The following is a 23260-nucleotide window of genomic DNA, read 5'->3' as shown; positions in this document are numbered from 1 at the left end:
GCGGGTCTGCTGGTGCCTTGCCAAGGATCCCAAAAGAACGTGGCCCCCCCGAGGATCGGAGTTCCGGGAGGGCCTAGTGGCAGCCACAGGCCCGGACGACCATGTTTCTGTATTTCTTCAGGATGACGTTGGAGCTGTCGTCGAAGTAGAGCACCGAGATGGCGTTGAGCTGCGTGGGGGCACAGCACGGCTTGGGCACCGTCTCCGGGTTGATGAAGTGGACCTGGAACGAGCAAACGGCGGCAGCGGTGAGCCGCGTCGCGTCACTCCCCCCCGCCCCCGGCCGCCTCGTTTCTAGAAGGCTCACAGGGAACCAGAGTACCGACGTCGACACAGCACTCGGCTGGGAAGCGCGTGGCCGGGCGGGTCTCCACCGCGGGGCTGCCTGTACAGCGCGGAGGGCTTCGCGGGGTCTCTGGGAGGCCAGGGGCACTCGACCCCCAGCCGCGACGGCCAAAAATGTCTCCAGAACCTGTCAAATGTCCCCTGGGGGGGGGCGGCAAAATTGCCCCCAGTGGGGACAGAGTGGGCCCGCAGGCCGAATCCTGCCCACCACCTGTTCCTGCGAATAAAGTTTTATCGGCACCTAGGGCTGCACCTGGCACACTTGAGTCACTGCAACAGAGGCCGTAGGACTCGCGAGGTGAAAAACATCTACCGCCTGACTCTGTCCGGAAAAAGGTGGCTGACCCCCGGGCTCACCTGCCCGGTCCAAGAAAAGGAGAAAGCAAGGCACACATGTAATCTCCCATGTTCTAGCAGCCGCATGTGAAAAGATGGAAAAGAAACACGTACAATTCATTTAAATAATCTATTTAATTTAACCCAGGGTTTCAAAAATATTACCGTTGCAATACATACTTACCGTAAAGAATCATTAATGACGTATTGTGCTTTTTCTGGGTACCAAGTTTTCAAAAACTAGTGTCTATTTTATTTTTTGGGTTTTTTTTTTAATGTTTTTATTTATTTTTGAAGGAGAGAGAGAGAGAGAGAGAGAGAGAGACAGAGCATGTGCGGGGGAGGAGCAGAGAGAGAGGGAGACACAGAATCCGAAGCAGGCTCCGGGCTCCGAGCTGTCCGCACAGAGCCTGATGCGGGGCTCGAACCCACAAACCGTGAGATCACGAGCTGAGCTGAAGTCGGATGCTTAACTGACTTAGCCACCCAGATGTCCGTCACCTTCTTTTAAAAATTTTTTTAAAAATATTTATTTATTTTTGGGAGAGACAGGGAGAGACAGAGCATGAGCGGGGGAGGAGCAGAGAGAGGGGGAGACACGGAATCCGAAATCGGGCTCCGGGCTCCGAGCCGTCAGCCCAGAGCCCGACGCGGGGCTTGAACTCACGGACCGTGAGATCGTGACCTGAGCTGAAGTTGGACACTCAACCGACTGAGCCACCCAGGCGCACCCCCAGTGCGTATCGTATTGTACTGTAATGTTGATTTTTGAGGGGGGGAGGGGCAGAGGGAGGGGGACAGAGGATCCCAAACGAGCTCCACGCTGACAGCAGAGAGCCCAGAGTGGGGCTCGAACTCACCAGACACCATGGCCTGATCCGAAGTCGGATACTTAGCCGACTGGGCCACCCAGGCGCCCGCAGGGTGTGTGTTAGAGTCCCGACGCCTCTTGATTCAGACTGGCCCCTTTTCAAGTGCTCAAGAGCCACGTGTAAATGGGGTTACCGTGTTGGAGGGTGCAGATCTGAACGATACGAGGCCGTCCTGCCTCGTTAGTAGTGACAGTTAAGAGGACAAAACGGAGCGAACGCTTGCTTGGACATCATCAGGAAAGAAGGTCGGGAAGGGAGGACTGAAGACAGAGGCCGGCTGGCTGCTCAGGTTTACTGCCCTTCGTGCTCGTGGGAGTCTCTGCACCCTACAGAGACCAGGGCTGGTGGCAAACGACGCCCCGGGCCCGAAGGGGCCACACAAGCGTCCCGGGTGAGCGAGGCAGGCAGGGAGTCAGACGAGAGGGAAGAGTGAGGGCTGGGGCAGACCGCAGGGCGGACGCGGCCAGCTGACCGCGGCCCACCAAAGCCAGCAAGTTGAATGTGCCGAGTGCCCGGGACAGGCCAGGAGTTTTTATGTCAGACTTCAGGTTTCCAAGCACATGCCAAGGGAAAGCACCCTGTAGAGGCCTCCAGCCTGTGACCTCTGACATGAGCCAGCGCACTTGGTAACTTTTTATGACGGACCATTTCAAACCTTACACATCTAACCGCCCCCCCACCTCCACCCTTGAATCATTTGAAAGCAAATCCCAGACATCAGCTCATTTCCTCTGTATTTCACTAGGACTCTCGGCAGGCAAGGCTTCTCCCCCCACCCCCTTTTATTTTTTTAATGTTTTTTGGTTTTTTTTTTGAGACAGTGAGAGACAGAGCGTGAGCAGGGGCGGGGCAGGGAGAGAGGGAGACACAGAATCCGAAGCGGGCTCCAGGCTCCGAGCTGTCAGCACCGAGCCCGACGCGGGGCTCGAACTCACGAACTGCAAGATCATGACCTGGGCTGAAGTCAGATGCTTAACCGACCGAGCCACCCAGGCGCCCCTCCCACCCCCCCTTTTAACCATGACCACAGAAGCATCTTTTCGGAATAATCGGAGGGCTCGCTCTGATCCCAGAGTTTCCTCGTGACGAGCGGACGGGGCGGGTGGTCACAGGACGGCTAGGCTCCTGTCGTGTGGGCCATGAAGCAGGGGTCGGAGGGAAGAGCTAGACCCGTGGCAGCCCGGGAGACCCCCGGTGCACCTCCCAGAGGCTTCAGGACAGGACTTAGGGGGCACGTGGGCGCCAAGGAACAGGGTGGGGGCACTATTCATTTCCAGCCCGAGGACTTACAATCCTCAACAGGGCTCCGGAGTTTACTGCTGGGGGAGGAAGGACCTTGCAAAAGCACTGCTAAAAAGAAGAGGCCTTCCTTCAAAGGGCAGACCGCGGCCCAAGCGAAAGGACCAAAGGAGCTTTTTCTCCAGGAGGTAACAAGGGAAGAGAGAGACGTTTATTCTGAAACAAAAGAAGCCAAAAAGTCCATCACAAACAGAACTGCAGGACAGAGGGGATGGCCCTGAGGAGGGAGCTCTCTGTCACCAGGAGCATTCAAGCCAGGGAGGATGACCGGTTGACAGGAAAGGCCCCAATAACAGTCATGGCAGAGGGCTAGATAATCAAGACCCCTGAGCCTCAGATTCTACACCGAAGAACCAAGTTCCTAATTTTTATCACTACTGCTGTTTTCAGGAGAGTAATAAAAATCACATGCACCAGGGGTCCCAGTGCTGGGCACCCTGGTAAGAGTTTAGCTTATTATCACACTGAATCCTCTAGTGAGCCCAGGGAAGTTCCACCTGAAAGGCCCCCCTCCACCCCATCTCTCTGTCCTATCGTCCCGTCTGCCACCTTCCTGTCCCTTACTCCTCTCAGGTTTCCTCATTTGTCTACTTGACCGTTTCTCTCCCTGGAAACCGAGGCCCCGAAGGCAAGGACCCCATCTGTGCCGTTCCCTGCGGTGGCCGCTGTTCCCCGCGGTGGCCGCTGTTCCCAGTCCGGGTCTACATGCAGGAGATGCTCAGGAGACGCCCTAGGATGGCTGAACCCCCAGAGTTCAAGGGTAGGAGGCAAAGACGTGAACTCGGGAAGGGGACAGGCTCTCGAGCCAACATGAGCCAAAGGAAGTGCGGATTTGGGGGGTCGGGGAAGGCCCTATGGACGTGGGGTAGACGTGCGGACAGCCAAGAACAGTCCCCCAGACAGAGGCAGGACCAGGGCCGACTTCCCCATTAGGCACAGTGACCGTTGTCCGAGATGCCTTTAGGAGTCCAGGAAACTGTTCTCGCTTCTTTCAAAATTGGGAGAAATACATGAACTTTAGGGTCAGAGGTTGTTGTACACATTGTTATGCCGATGCCGTTGTAAAAGAGGATTCTTAATCTTTTTTTTTTTTTTTTTTTATGGAGGAAGGGGCCCAGGCGGGATGGGGTGGGGGCCCCAGCCTGGAGGAGCCCGAGGCAGGGTCCGGCCGCCCCGATGGCGGGCGGGCCACACTTACCAGCGTCTGCACGATGGCGTGGTTGGTGGCGTTCATGTAGGAGTTCAGAGGGAAGGCACACTCCCCCTCGCAGTAGTAAGCAGCATAGCCTTCGGGAGCGATGATCCAGTCCTGCGGGCGAGAGAGGGCGAATCAGGGCGAGCGAGGGCCCCGTACGGCCCGCTAACCTCCACGTCCAAACTGCCTCCTGCGGGCCACACTCCGCGCTCCCGGGCACAAAGACCCGGCCCCGCTCCGTCCTGCGCAGCGGGGGTCCTGCCGGAGCAGGAGAAACAGGTGATGATGTGCTGTCACGGTCCCCACTGAAGGCAGAATGGAGGAAAGGCCACCCGGGGGCTGGGCTGAGTCCGGAGCGGACGCTCGCACGGCTTTGTGGGAAGGTGGCGCAGAGAAGCACGACCGAGGGGACGTCCACGTTAGCACTGCCAGGTGGTTACACGCTGGCGGTCTGCGTTCGGCAAAGTCTCCGTCGGCCAGTTCGCCCACGTGGGGCACAGACTGATAACCACCCACCACGGGGAGAACAGATACAGGACAGTGTCGACGAGCCAGCCCAGCCGCCCGGTGCACGCGAGCGGCTTGGGGAAGGACGCGCGGCCGTGCCTGCCTTTACGGTCGGGTGAGCGCAGCACTGCCGTCCCAGCAATACCCACACCCCTCACTGACTCAAGCCCACGGATTCTTCCAGCAGCGGGGTCTGGGGCTCGGTTCCAGCCCGGCCGGGTGCCCCGTGGAGCATGGGAGCCGTGAGTACGAGGGCCAGAACCAGGGGAGGGCTCCACGCTGGCCTTGAAGGTGCGCTTGGGAGCCATCCCCAGGGAAGGATCTGGCCTCGCCCACCGAACCACAAGTTCACTGAGGAGAGAACGAAGTCGGTGGCCTTGGTGATCTCAACGCCCCATCGGGGAGCCGAGCCCCACGAGGGCGGGCACACTGTTAACGCTCACGGCTGCATCTCCGGTGCCCGGAAGAGGGCCCCGAATGTCGGAGACACTCACAAACAATCACGACAGCGTATGACCCTCATGCCCGTCCTAGGATACGCCCCCTGCCCTTCACCCCACTCCATCCGAATGGTTCCGGAGGGAGCAGTCACGGTCCCAGGACATGATCTCGTCCCCCAAACAGCCGACCGGTTCAGGATCAAGCACCTGACCCGAGCTGGCTCCTCAACTCCCTGCCCCACACAACTGAATCACGGAAGGGGGAGGGAGGGACAGACAGGGCAGGAGGTGGGCCCTCCAGGCAGCTGCGTTCTGGCACACGGGCTCCCCCGCGTCTGAGAGCAGCCAGCCAGCCGCAGGATGGAAATGGAGCCCACGTGGAGAACGAGGCTCAGGGTCCGGAGCGTTGGGGCTCCTGGTTCTGTTTTGCGTCCTGACTCCATTCCCGCTCTTGGATCTCACGAGGCGTCCCTGCATCCTTAACCTGGATTCTCTACCCTAGCGAGGGCCCTTGAGGCTGGAGTCTCAAGGCGAGTAGGTGAGAAACCTGACCCACCGTACGGGTGCGACACAGCCCTCACCGCCCTGGCGGGGGAGCCTGGGGGAAGCCCAGCCCAGAGCCCCCCCCCCCCCCCCCAACCCGGCAGACCCAGCCGACCGCCCTTACCTGCCAGCCCAGGTCTCGGAAGCTGACGTACAGCTCGTGCTTCTTACAGGCCTGCCTCTGGTCACTGCTGCTGTTTTCTGCATTGACGGGAAGCAGAGGTGCAGGGCAGGGGGGTGGGGAGGGAAGGAAACACGCGCACGTTAGAGTTCCCTCGGTCGCAGGCAATGGTGTGAGCACGGTCAGACTCAGAAAGCTGGAAGGCGACCTTTCGGACACAGAAGCTGTTCGAGTACCCGCAGCCTTAAAACTCATCTCCGTCCCCGACGAACGGCCCACGCGAGACGTGCCCGCATTCCCCCTCCTCCCGCGCCACCTTAGCTCCTGCCACGCTCTGGACCCTTCTGCGGACCCTGGGTGTCTTTGTCCACACGTGTTGTTCAGACGCAGACACGGGCCCAGATTCCCTGCGGGAATCAAACTACGGCCACAGGCCGCCGCGCTGGCCCCAGGAGCCCGCTCAAGGGGTCTGCTTCCGTGAGGCCCGCCCACTGGCGAGGCTCACCCTGCAAGAAAGGGCGCGAGGGGGCGCAGACGGGGCCTGGGACAAGGCCCCCACCACCAGGAAGAAAGGAGAGGGCAGGAAGTCAGATCCCACTGAGCTCCCAGAAAAACACTCTCCTGAGGCTGCTTTGAGGAGTCGAAACTATGCGCTGGGGTTTTCCGGAAGTATGTAAGGGTTGTTGGCATTTGGGTTAGGGCCTGAGCACTTGTGAACATGCAGAAACCCTCGGCTTTCTCTCTCTCTCAATCGCACGCTCTCTCTCTCTCTTTCTCTCTCTCTCTCTCTCTCACACACACACTCACTCACTCTGTTGCTACTGCAACATCATCTTCTATCCTGCAGCCACAGGGATCGTTGTCCTTAACCACGCCTTGTCTCTCTCCCACCTAAAACTTTCTAGCATGCTTCGAGCAACATCTCTCAACTCCTGCCCTTGGCCTGTCAGGTCCTATGGAACCCGGATTCCTAAAGCATCAAGCACTAAGCTCTAATCACACCAGCCTTCTTTCTGTGCTGTGAATCTAATGCCAAGCCTGTCTCTGCCTCAGGGCCTTTGCACTTGCTGTTCTCTGCACCTGAAATGTTTCTTGTGATCTTTGTATGTCTGGATCTACTTGATATTGAAGCCTGTCTGAATGTCGCCCCTTCAAAAAGGTCTTGCGAGGTCACCATTGGATCCCCAGAGCCCAGTGTCCACTGATATTTGTGTAATTAACGCACAACTAAAGGAGAGGTTAGTGCCCCAGCTTCTGTCCATTGCTGTGATGCCTCCAGGCCTAAGTGTCCCAGAAGGTAATGAAACCAGTGGATGAGAGACACAAGGAGGAACCGGGGCTGCCTGCTCACCTGGCCCGTACCTGGGAGGCTTCCAGACGTACCCCGTTCCCGCTGCCTGGTCAGGCCTCTCAGATGGCCAGGGGAGTGGCCCTCCTGGTGGCCTCAGGTGCTCCCGGCACCCCCCGCCCTGGTTGAGAACCCAGGACTGAGCTCACCAGCTCATTTCCCACCGTTGGAGTGAGGACTGGTTCAGGTAAGAGCGAACGGCCTGATCCAAGCCGACAGCACGTGGATGGAAGCGTGCTGGGGGCTTCTGGAAAAAGTCTCCTGATTCCTAAGAAAGACGCATGGGATACGGTGCTCAGCTCTTCCCCCCCTATCACCCGGGAGCAGAAGAGGAATGAAGCCTGATGGCTCCACGCGGCCACAGCCTTGAGAAGAAGCCAACTCGGAACCCAGAAGGGCAAGGTCGAAAAAGCCGGGCTTCCACTGTCGTTGACTTTGTGGACCAACCAACCCTCGCGCCCACCCGGCCCTGGCGCCGCGAGCCGATGGCTTCCCTGGTGGCTGACGCCACTTGATCTGTGCTTCTGAGACTTGCGGCCAAACCACCCAGCGGGTCCCACCTAGGAAGGTGCGTCCCCGTGTGGGGCTGGTGGTCAGCTGGAGCCCAGGGACAGACCCCGGAGGTATAGACCCCAGAGCGCACCGGCTCCCAAGTGGAGTCTGACCAGTGGGTGTGGACCAGGGAAGGGGGTGGTGCCCCTCCAGCTCTGGAGTCACATCCCGGTTCTCCCAGACCTTGGGCTCCTCGTTCGCCGAGGATCCAGTGCCTACTGGGGCGGCCTCGAACGTTCAAATCAGTCTCGCACAACACTCGGCTCATAGCGACAAGCTGCTGATCCTTATCCTTCCGGCCCACCTGCGAGGGAGGGGTCTGCTCCTGAAGCCCAGACTTCGCTGCTGACTTGAATTTAAATGATAATAAAAAACACTCCCCACGAACTTCATTCACACAGACACCCTTCAGCCATTTAAAGTGAACGCCTTGTTTCCTCCAAATCCCACGACACGCCCGTTTGGCAAGAAGCGAAACGTCCACCAGTTTTCCGCCTTCCTCTGATTCACGAGAATTCTCCCCGTGTGGCTTCTAGGTTCATGACAAATAGTCAGATAAAAAGGGTATCACTGAATTCCCTTCCCTGGACCTCAACTTCCCCATCTGGGAAGTGGGTGGGGCGGCTCTCTAGGAAGTCACATGTGGCGGCCACAGCAGATCGGGAAACCCTCTCGGACACCTGCGAGATATTACGCTGTCCCAGACACCCCAAACATACGGCCACCTGGGCCACCCCGAGGTGGAGAACAAATCTGAAGCGAAATGGAGGGGGGCGGGAGTGAGGATGGGAAGGACAAAGGAGAAGGAGGGATGGGGTCGGGCTGGCAGAGCAATACTGGACGAGAGGAGGAGGAGGGAGGGCAGGGGGAGGGCGGCAGAGGGCACAGCCATCAGAAAACGGTCTCAGATGGGCTTTCCGGAAACGCTTAGGTGACGAGCCCGTGTTCACGGCTGGCCTGGTTAATCGGACGCGACTTCCACCTTCGTCGGCCTCTGTGAATATTCCCGATTTTATACATATCTTTATAGTCCAGGAAAGCAATTTTTCTTTTCTATTTTGTTTTTAAGTTTATTGATTTATTTTGAGAGCGAGCACGCAAGCATGGGGGAGGGGCGGAGAGAGAGGGAGAGAGAGAATCCCACGCGGGCTCTGCCCTGGCCGTGCAGAGCCTGACTCGGGGCTCGGACTCACACACCGTTGAGATCGTGACCTGAGCCGAAACCAAGAGTCGGCGGCTCAACCGACTGAGCCACCCAGGCGCCCAGGAAGGCAGTTTTTACAGATTTACAAACCGGTGAGAAAAACTGCGTTGGACTGAGCACGACAGATAGTCGGGACTACAGAAATGACCTCGGGGGGGGGGGGGGCGCGGGGACACAGGTTCACTGCCTGGTGCCTCATTCATTCATTGACTCATGCCATCTGTTCCTGGGGGTCTGTCTACTAGTTTGCGGCCACTGTTCTAGGCATTAGAGCCACAGGCGCCAACACAACAAAGCCCTGCCCCGGGCGCCTACGCCTTCCAGTGACAGACAGATGATCAATCAGTGGGTCAGCTTGAGTTGTGTCCTGTCGAGGAGAGCAGTAAGGCCGGAGAGGGGGTGTGTCGCCAGGGGGCCCTGCGAGGGAGGGTCCTCACAGAAGGCCCTTGGGAGGAAGTGACATTTGCACGAGAACCGAAAGGGAGCGAGAGTCCGCCAGAGAGGCACCCAAAGGAGGAACGCTCCAGCCCGAGGACGCAGAAGGAGAGAGAGGAGCGTGCCGTCCGTGACCGCGAAGGTCAGCGAGAACCCTGACAGCCCCAGCAGCCGACAGACGGACAGACGGCCACGCACCAGAACCTTCCAGGAGCGAGGAGGGGTGAGCGGGGCTCAGCAGCAGGCAGTGTGGGCCTTGCTGACCGAGCTCCGAGGGGTGGCTGGGAGGACAGAGCAGCAGCGGGGGGTCGGGCTCCCCTTCCCCACCTCTGGGCCTGGCAGCCGGAGGGCTGAGAGAGGGAACCGGCTGCAGGGGTCCTCTGGAGGGCCCAGTGGCACTCAACACGTGACGGTCGAGGTCAAGGGAGCCATCAGCGAAGAGCCCCAGAAATCGACGGACCATTCACAATGCCGTCTGGAATGCAGAGCGGAAATGCAAAGATGGCCTCCATTGCTGTGGCAACGCCCGTGGCCACAGGCAGCAATTTCAATGCACAGGCCTCCCTCCCCGCCTTCCCTGTGGGGAGCCGGAAGGTAGAGGGGAGGGAGGAGGAGCCTCCCCTCAGCCCAGTAACACGTGGAGCAGCCTGAACAAGACAGAGGACTGAGCGCCTTAACTTGGGACAGGGGCGCGGCTACGAAGCTTTGTCGATGCTGGCTGCTCGATGCCCTGGGTAACGAAGGATCCGAAGCCACGCGAGGCTCAGTGAGGAGAAGGTGCCAGCATCGATTAGTAATGTCTGCCATGAGCAGAGGAAGGGCGAGGGTCGGCCTGAGTGCCACTTTCCCCAATCCTGTCTTAAAGCGAAGCAATGATATCTGGCTTGATGTTGAAACCCAAGGCCCAACAGACCAAGGCTGCGAGCAGCGTGTGAGGCCAGCTATAGGTGTAAGTGTCGGGGGCGGGGGGGGCACCGGCCCTGCCACCAGAGACCCAGACGCCTGCACTGTACCTCCGGGCCTCCTTGGATCGCTGGGCCGCTCTGGGAGAAAGCGGTCAGAAGTCCTGGTTCGAGATGACCGCGTGTTAGCAGAAAGGCTAGGACAGGGGAGAAGAGATGACTCCCAGCGCCCCTGTCCCTCTGGTCTGCCCTATCCCCCCGAACCCCACACGGCTTCATCCGCCTCCACGGCTTCATCCGCCTCCACCGGCCCCTGCCTGAGCGGCTGACGAGTTACACCCTCCCCTCCCCCAGGTCATCTGGTGGAGCTGCCTAATTACCAGGGGGGTGGGGAGAAGACAGTCGAAGGGAGGCCAGGGACCCAGGCTCTCCATCCCCAACCACACCGTCCACGAGCAGTAGAAGGCTCTGGGGTGTATGTAGGGGGGAAGGGGGGGATGAGCCTGCAGGAGAGAAAGCTCCGTGGCGGACAGCAGGCTGGAGCATGTGCCCCCCCCCCGCCCCCCCGGCACATGAAGGGCTGCGTATGAGAGAGAATTCAGCTTGGAGGGCCCTAGAGCAGGGATTCCCAGCCCAGCACGCGGGGCCAAGCACTTCAAAAGGTGTGAATGAATGTACTCACACATTCAGCCATTCTGGTTTACCAAGTCTGTTGGGGTGGGGCGGGGCGGGGGGAGGCCTTGCTATGGCTTTTAAATTAAATATCCAGGAAGGGTTTAGACGAACTTCAAAAAGGGCCAGGAAGTAGAAAGCCCCGGGAAGGAGGCAGACCGCAAGCAAGCTAGAAGAGGTGCCACGTGAGGTAGTGAGAGCCCCGTCCTGCGGGTTATGTAAATGGAGACCCAGTGAGTGTTTGGGGAGTATGCAGTGGGGGAAACCGGGTGTCGAATTCTAAGACTTTGAGGCCTGGTCCCTCTTCCTTCCCTCCTGAGGCACACCTGCGTGTCGGCTGGCAAGGAATCTGTCCGTGCTTCCTGCCTGGCTGATATGGAAAGACATCTAACGGGGGTCCCTACTCTGACACCCCACCCTGCTCCTCACCATTCCCAGAACAGCCAGAATGATCGTCTCATCACCCCTGCCCCCCCCCCCCCCCCCGCCCTCCATCGTAGCTTAAAACTCTGCCAAGGCTTCCAAATTTGCTTTGGATGAAGTTCAAACTCAAGACGGGGCTCCCAAGAGCCTGATATGGCTCACCTTGCCAGCCCCGCCGTCCCTGGTCCCAGCCACCATGTCTCTCCTCGAAGGCGCCCTGTCGCCTCCCACCAGAAGTCTCTGTGCCCGCTCCCTGGGTCACCCTGGTCCAGCCGACCCAGCCAGGCCTCAAGGGCACCTGCTGGTCCCAGAGCTCTCGGGGGACAGTCTTCCTTGAAGTCCCCTCCCCCAATGCATCCATCCCTAGTCACCACCCCCTGCCTCTCAGGCCTGTAAGTGTGCCTGGGAGCGGCAGCAACCTCCAGCCTGGCCCAAATCCCGAGGACGGACGGTGGCTGGGCTTTCCCCACTGAACCCCCGTCCCCAGGGCCAGCATAGAGGAGGCTTCCAATGCAAAGGAAGGGATCCAGTTGTTGGATATTTATTTTTGAGCGAGGCAGAATGTGAGCAGGGGAGGGGCAGGGAGAGAGGGAGACAGAATCCGAAGCAGGCTCCAGGCTCCGAGCTGTCAGCACAGGGTCAGACGCGGGGCTCGAACTCACAAACCGCGAGATCATGACCTGAGCGGACGTTTAACCGCTTAACCGACTGAGCCACCCAGGCGCCCCGGTTGCTGGATTTTAATTAGGGGGCATGACAGACCCTTTTGAGAAGCCTGAAAAAGGATGGATCCAACTGCCAGAAAAGATTCCCTGCAAATCCCCTGCACATGGTCTCCAGGGCCACTGGAGTCCATCCAGGGGCCCCTGGGGGGGTCAGGAAACCCGACTCTGAAAGCTTTACCAAGCACAGCAACCATTCCTTTCTTCTTCGAGAAGGAAAACGAACAGACACTTAAAAACTGGTTACATGAGGCCAAAGAAGCTAATGACAATACGGGGTCAATCTGGGGGTCGGGGCCGCTCTGCCGGCTTACCACCCTATTTCTGAACACCCCCGTGATCCCCCCGCATGCTTCTCGTGCCAGCTCCGGGCCCAGCGGCGGGCAGAGCCGATGAGCTCAGCTCAGAGCTCCCCACGCGGCGGGCAGGCTGGTCCCTGCTGCAGACCCTGCCCTGCCCCGCAGCCCACCCAGAGCTCCGTGATGGCCTCGGGGGGACGTGTTCCGGCACATCCGTCTGCTGAGTCAACCGCTCTGCAAACACGGTGGCTGGGTTTCCTGTGGCTGCTTCAACAAATCAGCACAAACACGGCGGCTGAAAACAGCACCACTTTATAAGCTTCTGGCTCTGTAGCTCGGAAAGTGCATCACAGGCCGAATTCAGGGCCTCGTTCCTCCTGGAGGCTCAGGGGGACTTCTGTTTCCTGGTCTCTTCCAGCTTCGAAAAGCCCGCCTTCGCGACGTGCGCCCCACCCCGCCTCCAGCTTCAAAGCCAGCGACATCGCGCCTCGCCGCCCCTCTGACCACGCTCGGGGGAGAGATTTGCCCCCTTTAAGGACCCACGTGATGACAGCACGGCGCTGGGCCCACCTGGGCCGTCCAGGCTTCTCTATCCTAAGGTCAGCTGATTAGCAACCTGGATTCCATCGGCAGCCTTGGTCCCGTTGGCCATGTAAGGAAACAGTCACCAGTTCTGGTGATTAAGGACACGGACATCGGAGGCCTGGCGGGGGCGGGGGGGGGGGGGCATTATTCTGCAAACAGTTTCTTGAGGAGCCAAGGGATACCCCTTGGAGAGCAGCGCACCCAGCCAAGGCGAGGGGGACAGGGCACAAGCTGGGCTCCTCGGAGGCGGTGGGTCATTTCTGCAGCCCATTGGGAACGTGGTCTGCGGGCCAACTTAATTTACTTGCAATTTTCTTTTTGCTCTGGGGGAAAAATCAAGAAGCATCTTTCCCTAACAGAGGCGGCGTCTGCTATGCAGGAGAACGTGGCACGGGCCAGGGTGTGGGCACGCAGGCCACAGGCGTCCACCGTGCTGAAGAGGCCGGTCCAGGCCAGCCCAGCCCCAAAACTCATCCCAGCGACCCCAGGCCACCAGATGCCATCAACATCCTGCTGCTTGATCAGCCGGTAGGGAAAGGGACCATGTCTCGGCCCAGCCCCGACGCCGGCACAAAGGCAGGCCCGGGCAGGGCTCAGCAGGCACCTGGTGAGTTGTCAGAAAACACTGAACAGGACTGTGGAGGAACCAAAGCTCATCAAGGGCAGGCAGACGCCTCCCGGCAAAATCAACAGGCTCAAATCCCAGGGCTGACACTTGCACTGTGCACTTCCAGACCAGTGACTTAACCTCTCTGAGCCCCACTGTCGCCCCCTCTTCAAAACAGGAGGCCGTCCGCCTCAGAGCCTCAAGATGCACAGTGTACATAAATGTAGCACCTCCTGGAAGTTTCTGTTGCGGAATTCACTACCTTCAGGATTGCTATTCGTCTCTGAGTTGCTTGCTGTGAAGATGTTCCCTTTATTTCCAGTTTGTGTTTACTTGTCACAAGGCAACATTTCAATGAACCTAAAGTACCCCCCAAAATGCACTGAAAGAGTTAATGCTCTTTTTTTCTTTACTTCTGACACTTCAAACACACGTTCAAAGTATCCCAAATAACGTTCAAAACAGCCCCGCTGCCGCCCGTGTGGAACAAGCAGTAAAGCGAGCCAGGAGTTTCAAATATGTTTCACCTAAGAAATACAATGAAAGACACAGCAAACTCTCCCCGTTTGTCCTCCTTTCCTCTCCCAAGGGGTGGCCTTCCTGGGGATGTTGGGGTGGCGTCTCCTGCTCTGCATGTTTTCAGAGTTTGCTTTCATTTATTTGGGGCCATGATTCTCCCTACTTGGAAATTTACATGACCGGCATCTTGTTATACTAACATATACTAACGTAACACACTAGTATACGTTGTATACTAACGGAATGCACCAATGTGCTGCCACGTGCATTTCTACACGAACTTACTACTTTATCCAGTTAAAGCAGTGGGATCCGCGCAGCACAGGATTTTGTGGGGTCTGCTTCCCGCGGCATTGGCTCGAGGGTCACATCGAGAGTACAGGATGAATTCTGGGGTCTTGCGGGGGCCTGTGGGATCCTCAGGGGCTGTGCATTAACCCTCCCAGCCCGGCGTACCTGCGACGTTGGTCACCCGCAGGGCTTCCTGGTTCTTGGGCGTCTTGGAGCGATTCTGGCTGCGTTGCTTGCCCCCCGTGGAGCGGGTGCTGCGAAGGTGGACCTCCGTGGCCTTGAAGAAGGCCACCATGAAGGGCTGCTTGTTCTGGGGCCCGTGCCTCCCGATCAGGCCCGCCAACTTGGGGTTGATGCTCTGCCCTAGACCGGAAGCAGCCAAATGCACAGAAGATCAATTATGGGAGAAACGGTGAGCCGGTGAGCGGGGAGGGGCCGCCCGGACACGATTTCTTTCCCGCCTCACGGTTCATTCATGCATCTGTTATCTGTCCACCCGGCGGGTATTTATTCGGCATTTACTCTGTGCCATGCTGTTCAGGAGCTTGGAACACAGCAGGGAACCGCACAGAGAAAACCTCCTGCCCTCTGGGCGTGCGGGCAGGTGGGGCAGGCAGGCTGAGGTTTGCAGGTCTCAGGCTAGCGGAAGTTGCATTTACATTTCATTGGCCCAAGCTGGTCATGCGATCCGCCTATCTCAAGAGGTGGGAGAAGCCTGCTTGCCCGAGGACGGCGGGGACAGCTGCACACAGCCCTGGTGACTGCCACCCTAGGCACGGAAGGGCCGTGTGAGCGGAGGACTGCGTGACAGGGAGGGGGGAACGGATGTCTGGGGACAGGCGTTCCAGGCAGAGGGCACTACCAAGGCGAATGCTTGGGAGGACGGAGTGAGGAGGGTTCTCTCAACGAGCAGTGAGGACGCTGGCTGCCTGGCTGGAGCACAGCCTGGGGGGAAGCAGGGAAGAATGAGGGGTCAGGGGGATGAATCGTGGGGGACTCTCAGGAGCACAGGTAAGGTCGGGTCCTGTGGGCAACAGCAAGCACTTTACCCTTACTCTGTTTACCGAGTCGAACAGCGTCCCCTCCCCACCAGCCCCCACCAAGTTCAAGTCCGTGCAGAACCTCAGGATGTGACCTCATTGAAAACAGCACCTTTGCGGACACAATCAGTTAAGGTAAGGTCACATGGGCTTGGAGGGTGTCCTCAGAGAAAGGCCACGTGAAGACACAGAGACACCCACGTGCATACACCCGGAGGGAAGGAGGCCAGAGAACATGAAAGAACAGCAGGGGCCCCCAGAAGCTGGGACAGGCAAGCAAGGGCTCATTCCTCGAGGCCTCGGAAGGGGTGCGGCCCCGGGGCCTGCGGTCTCCAGGCTTTAGGAAGGTGCGGCCTGCTGTTTTGCGGCCCCCGGTTTGGGGCCTCCCGGTAGCCCCAGGAGACCGAGGCGATGGCGTGAAGTGGCAACCCCGAGACGGCCACCTGCTGCGTGTAACAGAGCAGCCCAGGTGTCCTGGGGGGGCCGGGTGGGGGGGGCCGGTGGAGGCTACCGGGGCAGTGGCAGGGAGAGGGGACGGGGGGCTCCTCAACGGTCCGTTTCTCAACTCCATCTTTGGAATTCGTTTTTCGTGTTTCGTTTTGAAATAATTATACAGATTCACAGGAGAAGTCGCAGAAGAAAACGCACAGGGACGTGCCCCCCGCGCTCCTTCCCCAGTTTCGCCCAGCGGTCGCGTCACGGGAGTACCTCCGAAGCTGGGAACCAGCAGATCCTGGAGGGACTGTGAAAAGACACAAGTGACGGAACTTGTGGAGGGACCGGACAGAGAGGGTGTGAAGAGGTGGGGACTCATCCCTGACCTTCCTGCTCTGAGCCTGGGCACCTGGAGGAAGGGAGGGGCCGTTTATGGAGGTGGGGAAACTGAGGCGGGCGTGGGGGTGGGGGGGAGAGAATCAGCCGGGGAGGGAGGGGAGGGTGGAGGGCGAAAGCAGGTGGTTTCGCGGCCGCTGTCTGCAGTGCCCACCTGACGCGGGAGGGAAGCCGGAGCGTGGGAAGCACAGCATCCCAGCCTGGGTGCGGCTCCTGGTCCGGGGGCAGAGACGGACCTGGGGCCACACGTGCTCTGGCCCGGTGCCAGACGTCCCGGGTTCAAGTCCCGCCTCTGCCACTCAACACCCAGACGCTCCTCAGAGCAGAGCTTTGCGTTCCCCAAGCGCTGGAGAAACGCTGGCTCAGGGCAGAGGTCGGGGGGCCGTCCGGGTGGCAGAGAGGAGCTCACCTGGGGAGGGCGTGTAGCTGGACAAGCGTTACGAGGGCTGAGCCCAGGCATCCTGTCTCCACCACCGAGAGGACAGGGGTGCCCAGTCAGAAGGATCTAGAAGAAGTGTGGGCAGGAGGAAGGGGGACACCCAGAGGATATGGGGTCCTGGAGGCAGAGAGGAGAAGGCGGGCAGAATAATCTCGGTGTCCTGTGCTCCGCTGATGGGTGTGCAGTAGGATGGGAGCCGGGATCAGTCTACCTTTCGGCCGCGGCAACAAGCAGGCCACTGGCCGGTAGGGATTGAGGTCCTGCCTCCTGGTGGTTAAGTATTCCAAAGAAGAATAAAGCAAGAGACAGGGGGCAAAGAAAGCCTATCTCACTCGCGAGAGAAGAGCTCCGAGAGGCTGAATAACCTGCCCAAGGCCACCCAGCTGGGGAGGGGCCGAGCCGAATCTGAGCCCAGGCTGCGTACCCACGACAGGAATGCGTCACCCCGAGTTAGGCGAGGGGAGCCAGAGGCGAGTGGGAGCGGAGCTTCTGGAGGCCGCGGGCCCGTCCACATCTGGAATTAACTTCACCTGGAGCCCCCCAGACGGGCCCAAGCCAGGAAACCCAGCCTCCCAGGGACCAGACCAGCACCAGGGGGTTCGCTTTGGTTTTTTAACAGCCGGCGTTTAAAAGAGCAGACTTCCCCCGTCCACCACTATTTTACCTTAACCCCTTTAAACGTTCGGCTTTCCTGCATTCTTCAGCAGGGTTTCCTCGAGTTCATGCATTTATAATTCGAACGATTCTATAAAAGAAACCATTAAAGCTGAGCCCCTAGGAATTGCATCTTGCCCCCACCCCCACCTGGAAGGCTTTCAGGGCAAAATAAAAATGCCTCGCCTGAAAAGCTGATGCCGATCTAGATACAGTAAACGCGAGCGCCGTGAGCAGTGTGTGCAGGGAGGGGGTCGAGCTCGCCCTCACAGCTGTTGGAGCACAGCCTCGCTGCAAAAACGGGCAGACAGAGGGGACGGAAGCGGGTCTTCGGGGGGTTTAAACCTGCAGCTGCCACCGACCACGCCGTGTGGGCCGAGGGAAGTCAAGCTGCATGCGGGGGCCTCTAATTCCTCATCTGTAAGATGGGGATGATGCCATGGCTCCTGTCCCTGGTACCCGGCCCAATTTTCATTTCTGCAGCTGTGCCTTAGGGGTGGGCCTACGAGACAACAACTAGTCCTCCAGCTGCAGCGACCGGCTCGGGGGCGGGCACGTGACCCAACTCAGCCAACGAACGGAGGGGAGGCACCCTGGAAGTTTCCTTTCCAGAAAGCCCCCGGACAAGACTGAGGCAGGAGGAGTGGATGGAGCCCCAGAAATGGCCACCAGTTAGAGACCACAAGCGGGTGACATTTTCGAGTGGGACCGCCCTGGGTGGAAGGAAGAGCAGAGACACGGACATGGAACCTCTGGTGATATCCCTGAGCCACTGGATCAAACCGGTCCTGAAGCTTGCTTCTCGCCCCAACCACCGAGATGAATAAACCCCCCGTGACTGTTTAGTCTGAGCTGCCTGCACGTGTGTCCACAGTCACGCTTGTGCACAGGTCCTCATAACTGGGATCGTACTGTTACTGCCGTTTCCTATAAACCTGGTTTTTACGCAATACACTGTGGACATCTTTCCGCATCGATGAAACACACTGACCTCATCCCTCGTGGCCGCAGAGGAGCCTCACATCTGGAAAGGCCTTTACGTCATCCTCTCCTGCCCGTGGACATTTGCGTTATGTGTTCCAGGCTTCAACAACCACCTTGTTACTGACTCATTAGTTCATTCGGCAACTATCGACGGCACGCCTGCCGTGGGCCGCCCTGTGCTAGGTGTGCACGTAGAACGGCCAGAACGACCCCCTGGGGGGCCCACCGGGGCGGGGGGGTGGGGGGGGATGAGCTGAGGGACGGTGGTGATGGCCGAGAAGCAGTCTAGGGCAGGGGCAGGGACAGGGACGAGGGGGGACTGGTCAGGGAAGGCTGCACAGTCACAGGGGTCCTGGGAGAGAAACGTTCCCAGCAGAGGGAACAGGAAATGCCAAGTCCCGGAGACAGGAACACACACAAACGTGTGTTTGAAGAACAGGGAGGAGGCGGGGGCGCCTGGGTGGCTCAGTCAGCTAAGCGTCCGACTCTTGATTTCGGCTCAGGTCGTGGTATCGTGGTTCGTGAGTTCGAGCCCCGCGCTGGGTTCTGCGCTGGCCGTGTGGAGCCTGCTTGGGATTCTCTCTCTCCCTCTCTCGCTCTGCCCCTCTCCCACTTACTTATTCTCTCTCTCTCAAAATAAATAAGTAAATAAACACTTAAAAATAAATTAAAAAAAGAACAGGGAGGAGGCCAGTGGGGCTGGAGAGAGAGGGGGAGGGAGGGAGGGGGCCCGATGATGAGGCTGGGTCACTGGGGGCCCTGGCGGGGGCTCTGGATCACATTCTAGGTACGATGGCGGCCACAGAGGGTCTGGAGAGGGGGGACATGGCCAAACCTCTGAGGCCCGCTCAGGGGAGTATGTGGGGGTGAATGGTGATCTGGAATGGAGCCCCCTCCCCCCGTGCTCTCCTCTAGACCCCCGCACTTGGGTGGCCTCTCTGGGCCCCACACACATTGTGCTGCCCTCCATCCAGCCCGGCAATTCAGGGCAGGGTGGTCCCCTCCACTCACTGTCCCGGCACAGGACAGGGCTCGACACTGGCCAAAGCACGTTCACACAGACGATGGCAGGAGGCACTGAGGCCAGCGGGGGGCACCTCAGCACGGCAGACGTGCCCGAGGAGCACCCTCCCTGAGTCCTGACAACAGACGCTGTCTCCAGACATCGCTAAGTGTCCCCTGGGAGGCCACATTCCCAGTGGAGAGCCACGGCTTTACCCACGCCTTCCCTAAAGTAAGCACCTGTTCTCCTGGATGGACATACAGCCGGAAGTCATTGCCGTCCAGTTTTTAGCTACAAAATCCTAGAGACAATGTGGCGTTTTTCCCAAGACAATGAACCGACCAGGCACCTAAACCATTCATCTTTTTTTTTTTAAGTTTATCTAAGAGAGAGAGAGAGAGAGTGCAAGCAGGGGAGGGGCAGGGAGAGAGGGAAAGAGAGAGAATCCCAAGCAGGCTCTGCACTGTCAGCACAGAACCCGACGTGGGGCTCGATCCCACAAACCAGGAGATCGTGACCTGAGCTGAAATCAAGAGCCCGACGCTTAACCGAGTCACCCAGGCGCTCGCTCTCCTCATTCACCTTTTCACAAGTGTTCACAGCGTGCGGGCCAAAGCCCCACACTTCTCTGCACCCCGGGGGTTATAAGCAGGAACAAGACAGGCCCAGGCTCCCGCATGGCCCGTAGAGGAGGAACAGAACAAGATCTGTGATTACACCTGGGAGAGAGGAAATTTAACGCGTATGCCAACCTACGTGGGTATGTACCTGCGGAAAGTGTATTTCTATTTTAATGTCCCCCCAAAAGGGCCAAGGAAGGCTCGAATGAAGGACGGGACACGGTGGGCGGGCTGGGGGAAGAATTCGATTTCAGTGTATGATGTCAGTTACAGCACACAGAAGCACAAATGCTCGTTTTGATTGTTTCTAAGTGTCCAGGGCGACTCACGCTAGATACGGACTCGGGCCACATGCACCAGGCAGAGGGACGGAGGTAGGGGACACACCTGGTCTAGGCAGGGAGGGCAGAGAAACCCAATACTTTAACCATAAGGTCTGTATCCTCAGGGAAGTCGGAAACGATCTAGAGTGTGGCTAAGAGTTAATAGGTTAAAAAAAAAAAAAGGGGGAAACAACACCTGAAGATTTGCCCAAGTCCAGGGTTGCCAGACTTTGCAAATGAAAATACAGGATGCCTGGTTAAATGTGCATTTCAGATAAATGACCATGTTTGCAGCACGTGGGGACACACTTACACGGAGTAATTGCTGGGTTTTGATCTGAAATTCAAATTTTTTTTAAAAATTTTTTTTTAACGTTTATTTATTTTTGAGACAGAGAGAGACAGAGCATGAACGGGGGAGGGGCAGAGAGAGAGGGAGACACAGAACTGGAAGCAGGCTCCAGGCTCCGAGCCATCAGCCCAGAGCCCAACGCGGGGCTCGAACTCACGGTCCGTGAGATCGTGACCTGAGCTGAAGTCGGATGCTCAACCGACTGAGCCACCCAGGCGCCCCAGATCTGAAATTCAAATTTGACGGGGCGTCCTGTATTTGAATCCGCCAAGAGGTGCCCCGCAAGCTAGGGGAGAAAGGTTTTCCCGATGGAAAACAAACAGGATGGCTGGGGACATCTGGTCCACCTGACGGGCAGGTTATGGATCCAGGGTGAGGGCTTGGCCGGTAAGTGAGCATGTAGTAAAACAGACCTTTCTCATATACGGAGCCGTGAGAAGACTCACGTGATCACCACTTCTGTCAGGATGCAGAGAGGCCCCCAGTCAGGATGACCCCACGACAGAGGACGACAAATGTCAACGGTGCCAAGGTGGAGGGGCGTTCGGGGGGGCTCCGTCGGTCGAGCGTCCGACTTCGGCTCAGGTCACGATCTCGTGGTTCGTGGGTTCGAGCCCCGCGTCGGGCTCTGTGCTGACGGCTCGGGGCCTGGATCCCGCTTCGGATTCTGTGTCTCCCTCTCTCTCTGCCCCTCCCCCCCGCTCACGTTCTGTCTCTTTCTCTCTCTCAAAAATAAACAAACATTTAAAAAAATGCTTTAAGAAATAAACACTTAAAAAAATAAAAAAAACCAAATACCGCCAAGGTAGAGAAACTCTGCTCTCTAGACCTGCTCTCCCTCCGTTTACCGCCTACTCACCATCTGTTTGGATGCTTTAATGGCACACTGGACGACCTGTGACGGAGCACCTCTGACCCACAAAGCCTAAAACCATTGCTACCCGGTGCTTTACAGGAACTTTGTAGGTCCTTAAAAGTTTGCTGACCTCTGCTCTAACCGACCCTGCCTCCACATACCCCGACCGTAAAGGCGACCATACCTGCCCCCGAGATGCGACACTTTGTCTATTACCTGCCAATGAACGCGTTCCCGACAGAGTTGGTTCTCTGCGGCTGGTGGCTCACAAGAAGGACGAGAAACCGTCCTTCCGGCCCCTTTGCTCTGCGCCAGGCACTGCGCTGAGCCCCTTCCGTGCCCCTCCAAGCGGCCTCCTGACCCCACGTTTACGGGCGGGGAAGCGGGCTCCAAGCTGTGAACTTAATCATCAGACCGTCGCTGAGTCCGGGTGGACGGAGACGCAGGGAGGAAAGGTTGCCCAGGCACGGATGTGGGCGACACGCGGAGCCTCAAGCGGCAAGGGAGGGCTCGCCGAGGCACGGGGGCGGGCGACAGCCACCGCCGGCAGGTCCTGGGATGGCACGAGCAGAGTCCGCACGCCCAGCCCAGAGGACGTCCCCCCAGAACCGGCCCGGGGCACAGACGGGGGCCTCTCGGGAGAGGAGAGAGCACAGCCTCATCACAGAGAAGGAGCATCTTGGTTTTCCTGTGGTTTCCTTGTTTTCCAGGCCCAGAGCCACGGGCTCCCCTGCGGAGGCCCGAGGCGTAAGAATGCGCTTTGTTGATTGTGCAAAACGCCGGTTCCAGGCACTTGTCTCGATGGCCCAAGGCCCAAGTGACAAGTGAGAACGCAGTTAATGCTTGTGACATCGGCCTGGCCTCAATTACCCAATGTTGTCCCGGCCCCTGCGGCCCACCCAGCCCTGGAAGGACCCCTCCCAGCCTCTGGGTCATCAAGGCCTCCTGTTTTCTCTCGCTCGGCCTCTGGAGAAACGGGATGTGAAGCAGCACCAAGGGCGAAGGCACCTTGGAGCCAGCTGCGCTGGGGGCGGGACCAGTCGCCAACCTGGCTCTCTGGGGCTTTGTCTCCCCAGCGGCCCTGGGCGAACGGCTCACCTCCTGGTCCCGTCCCAGCCGAGCATCGCACTTGGGACAGCATACGCCCCCAATCCTTTAAATGCCTTGCGATCCCCAGAAGTGTGAGACGGGCCAGTGAGGCCACCGCATCGTCCTCTCGAACTGGAAGGGTAGGGCTTCTAGACGTTGCCCTCCTGGGCCTCCCAGTGATTTCTTCTCTCTACAAGGGGGAGGAGGAGGACCCTATAAAGAAGGACAAATGCTGAAGTCCTTGTCTTGGGAACAAGGGACCAGGTGTTCTCATGTCTGTAAGGACAGAGACATCTCTGGCCCAAAGCAGTGTCTCCATCGTCTCCTGGCAGCTTGGAGATGGAAGGCGGCCCCGGGAGAACCACGGGCCCCGATCTGGAGAGCAAGCAGCCAGAAGCACTCCTGGGAACCTCCGAGGCTCTGAACTTGTCTTCACAGCCTCAACTTTGACCCTCAGCAAACGGTCTCTCCGCTTTCCGCCTTCCTACAAGAATGTGGGCGAGGTGACGGCAAAATCCTTCAGGCCGTAGCCCCGGTGCCTACAACAAATCGCTGCCATATTAAATGTTTGTTGAGTGAAGAAACGTGTACCCAGTGCAGGCGGAGAGGCTCTTAGCTGCAGGAGGCTGGTTCTAACAAGCAGGTCTGACGGGGCAGGGAGAGCCCGGCGTCGCTCTCAGGCCGGGGGGGGGGGGGGGGGGGGGGGGCAGGGCCCGGGGCCAAGCTGTCCGCGAGCACCGTGCCCAGGCCCACGGTACTTTTAGGGGCCCGTGAAAATGTTTTAATGTCTCTTAAAATCGGAAGACAAAACACAAACTTTTTGGGGGTCGCAGAAAATGTTTTCATTTTTAA

The 23260-nt window shown here is 58.5% G+C and overlaps 1 protein-coding gene across 3 annotated transcripts in view; it reads right to left on the bottom strand.

The window, feature by feature from the left end:
- Positions 1-23260, bottom strand: part of BMP7 (bone morphogenetic protein 7) — a 163576-nt gene that overhangs the window by 74445 nt on the left and 65871 nt on the right. Inside the window, exons 4-7 of one of the 3 annotated variants that reach the window (XM_019426468.2) lie at positions 14383-14580; positions 5662-5738; positions 4051-4161; positions 44-223 (exon numbers count right to left, since the gene is read on the bottom strand). In XM_019426468.2, the coding sequence (XP_019282013.1) occupies positions 74-223; positions 4051-4161; positions 5662-5738; positions 14383-14580 (536 nt within the window). In that variant the 3' untranslated portion in view covers positions 44-73. Of the gene's footprint in view, positions 1-42; positions 224-4050; positions 4162-5661; positions 5739-14382; positions 14581-23260 lie in introns of those variants that run through there. The other 2 variants (XM_053890114.1, XM_019426469.2) reach the window with 2 other exon arrangements.

Source organism: Panthera pardus, unplaced genomic scaffold (assembly GCF_024362965.1).
Source record: "Panthera pardus isolate Hobbes unplaced genomic scaffold, ASM2436296v1 HiC_scaffold_25, whole genome shotgun sequence".
Taxonomy (NCBI): domain Eukaryota; kingdom Metazoa; phylum Chordata; class Mammalia; order Carnivora; family Felidae; genus Panthera; species Panthera pardus.
Note: the sequence above shows the minus strand (reverse complement) of the source record. Positions and strands in the feature narration are given on the sequence as shown.